Source organism: Macadamia integrifolia, chromosome 11 (assembly GCF_013358625.1).
Source record: "Macadamia integrifolia cultivar HAES 741 chromosome 11, SCU_Mint_v3, whole genome shotgun sequence".
Classification (NCBI taxonomy): domain Eukaryota; kingdom Viridiplantae; phylum Streptophyta; class Magnoliopsida; order Proteales; family Proteaceae; genus Macadamia; species Macadamia integrifolia.
Window position 1 is genome coordinate 31,022,304 of NC_056567.1, and position 11,176 is coordinate 31,033,479.

General features: G+C 36.8%; 1 protein-coding gene across 4 annotated transcripts in view; it reads right to left on the minus strand.

Moving 5' to 3' along the window:
- LOC122093773 (proton pump-interactor 1) overlaps positions 1-7,868 on the minus strand; it is a 12,885-nt gene extending 5,017 nt beyond the window's left edge. For all 4 annotated transcript variants that reach the window (XM_042664247.1, XM_042664246.1, XM_042664248.1 and 1 more), the window contains exons 1-5: positions 7,700-7,868; positions 6,505-6,919; positions 6,071-6,274; positions 5,791-5,970; positions 5,467-5,661 (exon numbers count right to left, since the gene is read on the minus strand). In XM_042664247.1, coding sequence (XP_042520181.1) covers positions 5,467-5,661; positions 5,791-5,970; positions 6,071-6,274; positions 6,505-6,882 — 957 coding nt within the window. In that variant the 5' untranslated portion in view covers positions 6,883-6,919; positions 7,700-7,868. The remainder of the gene's footprint in view (positions 1-5,466; positions 5,662-5,790; positions 5,971-6,070; positions 6,275-6,504; positions 6,920-7,699) is intronic.
- Between the last annotated feature and the right edge of the window lie 3,308 nt (positions 7,869-11,176).

Consider the following 11,176-nt stretch of genomic DNA (forward strand, 5'->3'; position numbering starts at 1 on the left):
CCCCCCCCCCCAAAAAAAAAAAATCTCTTATTCTCCCTATTGTTATTACAACAACATAAACCCTTTCTTTAACCACGGTCAGTTGCATGCATCCCAACCCCTGTTTGAAGCCTTTGCGTTACTGCTACTTTGTCCCTTTACTAAACCTTTGCATTAAGAGTATTTCTGCTTTAGATTATTGACTACAAATTTAAGGACTGGATTAGTAACTGCGACTGCTAGAATCTTCAAGTGCATGCACCCTATTTGACATCTTACTACCCCATGTTCCCATCCACATATTACCTAATTGAAATCTGTTGAGTTGGTCGAATTGCTTAGGATTATATTGCTCATTACTGCAATAGTTTTCTGGTTTTAAATCTGCATATAGTTCTTGCATGTTGCTGTCACCCCTTACTTTTAGCCCATACCTGAGTTTAACCCACATTAGTATTGCCAACCTAATCAGCCTATATAGGGACTCTAGTTCTTAGGGTTCTCCGCACATCACAAGCACTAATAGAGCCATCGTCCAACATATGCCTAGAGTGAATGGATTTGTACATTCTATCAACATTGCAAAAGAGCCAATCCCATTATACCGAATTAACTAAACAGCACCAAAAAGTAAAAAATACCTCCAAAATATAACAGTTTGCTCCAACAAACTTCAAATCCTAATTCCTTTGAGCTATATTTACATGAAATAACACCCATCAAACTTAACCTACACTAAACCCTCTTTGTGTGTATGGTACATTAACTAAACCCTGGTCAGCTTCTTCAGTGTTCATTATATTAAGCACTCTCACAAAATCCAAACCATTGAGCCCTAGAATTCCATGAGGACAACCATCAACTCCAACATGAATTCCTTAATCCTCCACTGTGACCCTCAGAAGGCAACTCTTTCCGACACCTATTAGCATGCTCCATATGGATTATGAAATGCCTATTAAGACAAAATTTATAGAATCTTTTACTTCAGAAATAAAATTATGGAATCATTTTCCTTATGAATTATTCCCTTTGTTTTCACGAAAAAAAAAATAGCAATAATTTATTCCCTTTGTTATAATCATTGAAGGATAAAATAAGGAATAAACATCTTATGAATATGCTAACAATGGATTATCAAGTTAATCCATAGTTAACTTATTCCCATCATCATATGAATAACAAGAACAATCGTTCTAACAATGGATTATCAAGTTAAGAGAAGTACATTATAATGCAATTATTAGTGTTAGTTACATATAAATGTTACGGGAGAGTGAGAAGCACGTCGACCACGTGCTGCACGCTAGCGGGTGGGGGCGCAAGATGGGGTATCATACAGGAGGGGCAGGGGATTATTTCAAAGTGGGGAAGAGAGAGAGTGGCGTGCCCATCCTTTTCCCTTATGTTATAATGTGTATGTGTGATCTTATCATGTTTAGGCCAGTCCATGTGAGGGGAAGAACCTACAAACGAAAGACAGCAACCTCATTGATTCAAGTATCAGAATCCAGGGGTATATGTAAACTGATGCAGGCTCCTTGTTCTCTGCCTGCCTAAGTTAGTATCAAAGCCAAAGGTTTTCTTTGTCAATGGCAATTGACATTCTACAATTCCATGAAATAGTAAAGAATCAAACACATTTTTTGCAGAACGGAGAAAGGCAAGGAGGAAGATTACTTTGAAAAACTTCAATATCACATGCAATGAGTAGTACTGATTTCAGAATCTCTTCATAACTTCATCATTCCATCCAGAAGAAGGAAGAATGCCATGTTTAGTGTGTTACTGATTTCAGAATCTCTACACAGAAGCCAAAGGCTATGAGCAATGGAAGAGCCTCACAGATCAAGTGTTGCTCCCCTACATCCATAGTTGTCAAGGCGTCGCCTAGGCGTCCAGGCGGTTTGCCTGGGGCCTAGGCGACAGCCGCCTTGTTGCACTGCATGTCACCTTGTGTTTCGACACTTATTTATGCCAAATATCATTCAAGTAAATGAAATAATATTTGTTATTTCATTTACTTAAGATATTATTCATAAATAAGCAAATACCCCCCATTTGAATCCAATAAAAATAGTTTTAAAATCAAATTCCAAAAGAATAAAAAGTCAACCCCCCAGTCCAAGAACAAAAACTGGATTTTGGTTATTGGGACGATTTTCAACTTTTAAATACTAGGGTTTTTCTCAATTATGAAAATTTTATAAATTCTATCATGTTAAAACATTGCTAAAAACCAAAAGTTCGGTAAAAAAATATTTTGTTTTGATATTCATAAAATTATTTTCATTCAGGCGATTTTAACAGTATTCGCGCACTTAGAAATAAGTTTGACTGAAGCATAACTTTGTCATTGCAACTCAGATTTAAGTAATCTTAGACTTGTTAGAAAGCTGGTTTTATATTATAACTAATACAAAAAGTCTCATGTAAAAATAAAATCATTTGACCAGTCAAACTTATTATAGAATAAGAGCATTTCTCTAAATGTTGATTTTCTATAACTTAATATGACTTAATGTTAATTTTTTTATGATTTGATGTGGCTAAATGTTGATTTTTAATAACTTGATGTGGCTTAATCTTGATTTTTTATGATACAAGGTATATGTAAATTACTAAATAATGTTAGAAAATACGAAAAATAAAAAATAACACTTGTTCGCCTAGTTCTCCTTAAGGCGGGAGCCTTCTCGCCTAAGCGCTTAGACAACCCTCCACCGCCTTGGTTTGCCTTGGCACCGTGACAACTATGCCTACATCAAAATTCAAGAATCTTTTTCCGGATCCACAGGGAAATTGCACTAATTGGCTATATCATCTCTGTGCAATAAATTGTATTCAGTTTCATTATTTGCCATCAATTATAGTTTCTAATTACATTTTGCGACAAATAGTATGCATTAATTATTATTAAAACTAATCATACTAGCAATGTTACTTCTGTTTTGTTTCAGTGATTTTCTATTTCATTGTACTTCTTGTCATTGTTAAAGTAATATTTTAGTCATAAATCCAGTTTTTCTGATGTGGATATATCTAGGTATTTCATTTCAATGTAAGCATAAAATCCCTATTGTTAAAATTTTATGTTATCAGAGTTAGCTTTTCAAAAAGTAAATTGGGAAAATGATGTACAGATAAGTGATGTGTAATGGAATACTACACGCTAGCATTTTATCGATCCTTGGATCCCCTCTCTGCATCTCAACAACCATTAAATCATCCATTTATTGCAATGTCATTCACCCCACAGCCGCTACACCCTCTCTCCCCCCCCACCATTTATCTCCCCTTCTCCCACTCTCTCTCCCTGCCCCAACCCTTCCCTCTTCCCGCAACACCCCATTTGCACTGCTACATGTCGCTCCATCCATCCTTTCTGTATCTCCCTGTCCCCACCCCCATCACCATACACTTGCAATTCTCCACCACCGTCACCTCCTATCCCCACTGTGTAGATCCCCTCGCAAGAATCATAGATTTACTAGGTCGAGAACATCCACAAGGGCTTTGATTTGAGTCTCGTCCCTTAAGGAGATACGATGCTCCACTCAGCTCCCAAAAACCAAATCTAGTTCAAGAAACCTATGTTGTATTCTTGAATACAACAATCTATGCAAAACAGACGGAAAACAACTAATTAAAAAAATAAATAAATCATTTAGTAAACAAGTTAATGTTTTTGAGAGGAAACCAAATAAAAATCCAAGCACTATAATAGGCTAATCGGGGAAAATATAGAAAAACCAGCGGAAGATATGACCTTTGTTTTCTTCATTGGAAAGATCAATATCTAAAGACTAGGTACCAGATGAAAAGCGACAAAATTGAACCGATGTGAGATATGTAAGGGGAGGACAAATTGAAGGACAGGAAATTACAGGGCAGTGGTGGAGCCCAAGTTGTAGCTTAAAAATTTTTAAATTTCTGACTTCAAAGAAGCAATTGCAGTTGAAGCTGGAAATTACAGGGCGGTGACCAGAGCTGGTGCTTTTGACCCGGTTCTAGAGGGAAAGCAGAGACAACTCGTTCATTAATGTGCAAATTAGTGCTAGGGTGGGTGGCATAAGGAGGGGGTGGGCAGAAGGGTGTGGCGGATCAGGAGCAGGGAGACAGAGGGGGAGATGTAGGGCAATTGGTTGCAGCAGTGAGAGAGAGATGCAACAACAATTGGTTGCAACATCCAGATTATGGAAGGTGTAGCGGCAGTGGAGGGACAGAGATACAGCAGAGGATGTGATGTAATACTATAATTGAGGAAACTCAAAACAGTACCAGGATATGATCTTTTCTTAGAGAATAGAGAAATCCAGATTTGGAAGTAGATACTTGCTGAAAATCTGTTGATAAAAGAAGAGGGTAGGATAATAAACAATAAAAGTAACACCCGAGCTTCACACCGCAGGGTGGATCGACTGGATCAAACACCAACCTACCTTGATCAAACACAAGGGATTTCTTGATCAAACACAAGAGATTCTTGATCAAACACAAGAAGAGAGTTGCATAAGCAAACTTTGATTTCAAATTCTGAGTTGCCCTTGAATACTTACAATTGATCCCTATTTATAGGACCAACTCAACAAAACATTACATTCCCAACTTCCAACTAACAATAGTAGAAAGTCTTCACTTATTAAAGTTGGGGTAGAAAAGTCTTCACCTTCCAACTACTAAAGTTAGAAAAGTCTTCACCTACCAACTACCAAAAGTGAAAAAATCCTCACCTCTTAAAGTTGGAATGGGAAAGTCTTCAACCCCAACTACCAAAAGGTAAAAAAGTCTTCACCTATCATCACTTACAAAGGTGAATTGATTCCCCCCTTTTAGAAAAATAAAAAAATAAAAGTAAAAGTGACTTCTAACCACTTAAATTGAACTAACATGGGCCATGAATCAATTGGACTAAACTAAGACTTACTAGCATGAAATAAAAACTAAGTATAGGAATTAAAATCATCAACAAGGTAATGCCACATGCTAGTTACTCTTGTTGGCCTTCTTCCTACGGATGTAAGTCTTCAGATCTGCATCAGGCTAGATTCAACAGCTAAGATATTTCCTGCCCCATCCAACAATCAATATCATGCTAGCGTGTAAAATTCCAATATACACCACTAGGGTGTAGACCCTTCTCCCAAATATTTTTATCTCTTCATATTTTACCATGTGACCCCACCAAGTTATCATATGTAAATATGAAATTAATAAAATATTAAAAAGAATCTCAAAATTTTAAGATAAATAACAGAGTCAACTTAAACTCACCAAGGAGTTCAACATCTATTTGTACAACATAAAGCACCAATTCAAAAGCTAAGCACAAGTTCAAGAAAACAAACACTTCGTCAACTTATTTATTGCACATGATTCACAGATTAAGTCGTATATAACCAAATAATGGCAAACAAAACAATGCAATTATATGCCAAACAAATTAAAGTGCGACAGCATAGAACTAGAAGTCTGAAGTCTTCGTACCCCTGCATCACGCTGTTTTCTCAGTTCACCAAAGGTTTCATATGCTTTATCCCTTTTCTGAGTCACATCAGTCAGTTCTACTTGCAATGAACTAATCTCATCGTCAATTGCCTTCAGTTCATCCTCTAAATGCTTGATTTTTGCCCTAACTGTCTGTTGCTCCTTCCTTACTCCATCCAAATCAACACCAATGAGCTACAATCAAATTAAACGCATGAAACCATAGGTGAAATTTAAGCTTAGACTTATCACATGATAGAAACATCAATTATTGAAAGTTAAAGGAAGAGGAATAATTAAAATAAAATAAAATAAAAAACTTACTTTGACCTGGTCTTGAATAGCCTCCTTCTGCCCCAAAGAATCCTCAATCTTTGCCTTCATAGCAGCATTAGCAATAACTTTCTCCCTTGTACCCTCAAGCTGTTTAATTTCTCTTAAAAGTTGTTTCTCCTCAGCCAATGTGAGGCTCTCATGTTGCATCTGATAATGCAAGCTCTGAACCTGTAAAGACAGTTCCAATGGAGTAAAATAAGTAATTAATATAGCCCAAAAGAGAGAGCAATATTAAACTGCAATTTCATTAATTTAAGTATAAGCTTACAAGTGCATTAAGCTCGGCCTCAGATGAACATATACCAACACCCCTATCTCCCCTCTCTCGGTTAGCGTTGTTTGCCCCACGCAGCTTACCCAAAGCCTGATTCAACGGTTCCATTTCCTTCCTCTTCTCATCCATAATCACTCTGTATCGCTTGCCCTCAACACCTAAAGGCTTCAACTGAGCTATCACCTGTGCCCGATCCGACTGTTCAAAAGGAAAGAGAATAAATATTTAGGCACCCAGCTTGCTGGGTCATTCAAAGCAATATTTCATTTCTGAGCGCACTTGAAGATGTCAAGTGTTTTTTAGCAAACATTGTCTTTAATCTACATCCATTCTGATAAACATGGTGAAAACAACACCAATCCACTATCCCAATTTTTCAACTAAAGATAATGGGGAAAGATCAGCGACATTGAGAACACATTATGTACCTTCTTGGCTTTCAGCGCTTCAAAAATCTGGAAGCGAGTTTGGCTCTTTTTCTGAACCTCCTTGTCAGCCTGTTCAATTTTGGCTTTCAGCTTTGGGTCCTCATAAGACCGATACTTGACAAAATAGAAGTAATGAATTTGCTTTGGAGCAGGCCATTCATCAACAGCATCCTTCGGAAAGTTTTTGACATCCAGAACAGAATCCCCCTCTCCTTTAACAGGCGCATGTGTTCCATGAGAACCAAATATGATTGGCTCCTCTACTGCGACTTGGTTGTGTATTGTGCTCTCTTCCTCGTTCAAAATACCATTTCCTGCGTTGATTAAGTCTTTTACAGGTGCCTGTGTGAAATCATCTCCCACTACTTCCACACCCATGGTTTCCAGCAACTTTAAGAAACAGAGTGGAAAGATCCTGATGATGGAAAGTACTAAAAAGGATTAATCATGCTAAGCAGGGGAAAAAGAACAGATAAAAATATCCATTATCAAGAGAAAATATTAATCCCACCACCCCTAAATGTCCAATACAAAAACAGATCCAATGAAACAGATAAAAGGCTAAAGGGAGAAGAGAAATTCAATACTGCAGTAAACCTAACCGAAAATTGAAGAAGAATAGAAGGAACAGGAAACGAAAAGCAGGAGACGCGAGAGAGAGAGAGAGATTTTAGGGGGAAAACTCCTCCAATCCAACCATCTTCAGTAGACAGGATTCCTTGCTAAACAGAAAATAATCAACAATTAATAAACAGACTTGAACTAGCAATTCCAACATGCAGCCATCAGCTGAATAGCGATCCGAACATTCGTGAGGATAAAATATTCAAAAGCCAACTTTTTTTGAAAATTAAAAAACTCATCAAAAACCAAATCAAATTACAAGAAATTCTTTTCAGAAAGATTTTTTTTTTTTCCACCGAAAAAAAGGACAAACAAAACTGAATCTAAACCCACAAAAGTAGATTTATGTCTTTTTAATCGTCAAAAAAAAAAAAAAAGTTGAAAAAGACACAAGTACATACGATTCGAATAAGAAGAACCGAATATAAATCCAATCTTTCCACCAAAGCAGAAACTATAAAATCAGAAAATAATCGATAACCATATGTAGATCATAGAATCGAGGGTGAAAAAACTGAAACTCAAATCAGAAATCTTCAGAGAAAGCAGAACAGAAGGATTTGATTGTTACCTGGAACAGAAGAAGACCTAATAGGAGAATTTCTCAGAGAATCCGACCCTTTTTAGGGCCGAGGAAGATGAAAAAACAGAGGGTAATCAGATCTCGTTACTGTTATTAGGATCCGAATCCCGAAGGTCTATTTCTATTACCCGAAAACGAAATCCCAAATAAGAGATGAAAGACGAAAGAAGATTTTCTAGTTAAATATTTTCTCCAAACGATATGTGCCCCCAGTCAGGCAGTCAGTGGGTTCCACTTTGTCTGGTTTATAAAAATTAGAAAAAACGAAGGGCTTAGATCACATTGGACCCACATTGAGCATCTGAACGATGATTACGAGGCTCAATGTGGGGTCCCATGTAACCCACTAGGTTTATTCCACACTCCACAGCGCCGCTTCCCTTCCGCTAGGCTTATTATATCTTGTCTGGATTGACAAGGAAAGAATCTAAGAAAAGAAACACATCCCTTAAATAGGGATTTTGCATGCATGTTCTAAAAATTGTGAGAGTATAGTTTTTTGCTTTTGATGGGTTGGTAAGGCATACAAGCCCTTCAGTTTGGGTGTCAATTGGTTGGTTTGATTTGGTGTGATTTTGTTTTGTTATTAAGATAATTTAAAATAAAAATTTATAAAAATTTTGATCTTAATTTTATTTTTTTGATTTTTTATTGAGTTTTTTGTTATTAATTTGTAATTGAACTACTATTTATTAGGTTTGATTCGATTTCGTTTTATATGTATATATAAGGAAATCAATGGAAAGGTTTGGATTGTTGTTGGTTCGATTTCAGTTTTTTTTATCATGTTCAGTTTGATTTTCAAGTTTCAACTTTTATAAGTTTTTTTAAACCCAAACCCAAAATCAAAACGATAAGGTTTTGATTTGATCTAGGTTGGACCTGTTGATTAGATCAGTTCGACTGACTTAGGCTGAGCTTTGACACCCTTACTTTTAATTTGCCTCTTTTCATACAATAAATTAATAGTGGTATTTTTCTACAAATTTGACTAAACTTATTTTTTAACTAAAATTGACTAATAAGATGGTCATTATCATAGGGTTTTATTTCACATGAATTCACCTAAATTTTATTAATATTATAGTCATGTGAGAAAGAACCATGTTCGCTTGCATGGCTCTGTACTTAGAGCCCCTAGACAGATGGGCGTGCGCTGCTGGGGTAGGGGCCTCTTTTCATAGCCAGACCCATGTATCTGAGTTAGGGGTGCAACAGGGCTGGGTTGGGCAGGGCTTCTTAAAACTCTAGCCCAACCCTTAGTCCTCTTAACTGGGTCCAAACCTGCCCTGACCCTGACTTAGGGCTGCAAAACTTCAACCCAGGCACTATCCTTCAAGGTATAGTCCAACCCTTACCTGACTTGATTGGCCCTGATTTTTCAGAGTCAGGCCGGGATGACCCTGATCCTGACCCTGATTGACCTTGACCCCAGTTTGCAATCAAGGGTAAATATAACCTAACCCTGACCCTACAAAATATGAAATAACTTAAAAATAAAAAATATTCATAATAAAGAGGAGATAAAAAAACTACAAAGTTACAAATTACATGTTATGAAGAGAACATCCTAAAGCAAACATTCAAATAATACAAATAACTCTAACTATTATAATAAACAAAGAGGATATCATCCTAAGAAAGTAAATAATCTAAATATTTCAATTATTTGTCATGATAAACAAAGAGATCAACCTAATAAAGCAAACTGTAAGAAAACTTAACCTCCACTTGATGAGAGAAGAAAAAAAACTTCAGGTTCAAAGAACAAGATTGGTAGAAAATGATTTTCTATCAATTTTCACTGTATTAAAATATATATATATATACATATTGATTTAAGATGGTAATTTAAAAAATATATATTAATTACTTTTTATTTTATTAATAATAATTACTAGAATATATATATATATATATATATTTGGTAGAAAAAGGAAAAGAGGTATTTTTTATTGGTAAAAAAGGTAAGAGAGATTGGTGAGATTGTGAGAAGATATATTAGGAGTATGCAATTTGCCCATGATGTTCCTAGGTTGAAACTAAGAGGGGGATGAATCAATGGTTTCAAAAATTCTCAAATTCTAGATTGGTTGGGGCAATTTCGTAATTATCAATCATGTAAACAACAACATATCCACCTCATACCACAATGCGGCTGGGTCTACCTGACTGTGTCCCACTACTTTACATAACATGCATTTCAAATATATGTAGAAAAAAAAATGCAAGACAATAACACAAGATATACATGGTTCAGCCAAAGTGTTTACATCCACGAAGGAATACTCATATAGGCTTTCATATTTTCTTATTGATTTTCTTAAAACTTGGGACCAATTAATGGGAGGAAGTCCATTGAGCAATAAAGTGGTGTCTCGATGCAGGCTAACACTTGGGCAGGGGTGCAAGTTTTCTCCCTGACAGCCCGAACCCGCCCTTGGCCCACTCTGATCCCCGAACAAGTATCGACCCAAAAATTTTGGCTCTGAGGGTTAGACCGACCTTGAAATTTCTGACCATGAGTCAGGGTTAGGGCATATAAGAGTTGATGTCTTTAGCCCACTCAGCCCGCCCTGAACTCGGCCTTGATTTTTTTACCCTGACTTTTGGCCCTAATTTTGGTCCGACTCAGCCTTGGTTTTTGCCCCTGATGTTGACTTTAGATTTTTTGTTTTCTTATGATGTTCTTCTATTTGTTTAACATGACAAGAGTTTTGAGATCTTCGGATTGTTTGTCTTATTAGGATGATCTCTTTAATTTGTTTATCATGACAAATAATTGAATTTTTTTTGGATAATTTCTTTCTTAGGATGAACTCCTCTATGTTTACCATAATAGTTGGACTTATTTGTATTATTTGAATATTTGCTTTAAGATGTTCTCATCATGACAAGTAATTTATTATGAATATATATATATATATTTTTTTAGTTATTTTATATTTTGCAAGGTTAGGGTCAAGGTATACCCAACTCTTGATGGCAAACCAGGGTCAGTGTCAGGGTCAATTAGGTCATCACAATCCAACCCTGAAAAATCAAGGCCAATTAGGGTGGGTAAGGGTTGGGCCTGGGTTGAAGTTTAGCGGCTCTGAGTCAGGGTCAAGGCGGGTTTGGGCCCAGTTAAGGGGACTCAGGGTTGGGCTAGGGTTTTAAGAAGCCCGGCCCAACCCGACCTTGTTGCACCCCTAATTAAAGATGGCCCTTTGGCAATATTCTTTAACCGGGTGATAATCCACTCCTTTGTAATTTGTTTTTTAATTCCAGTGTCCGGTTGTTTGAATCCAACTAGGGGTGTCAACCGGTCGGGCCGGTTCGGTTTCGGTCGGGCTTAATCGGGCTTGAAGACTTTCAAAGGCTACACCGTGTCCGCCCATTTAACTAATCGGGCTTAGTTATTGAGGGCATGGTACACTTTATATTCGGTCGGTCGGTCTCGGGTTATAATCGGGCCACCTTAAT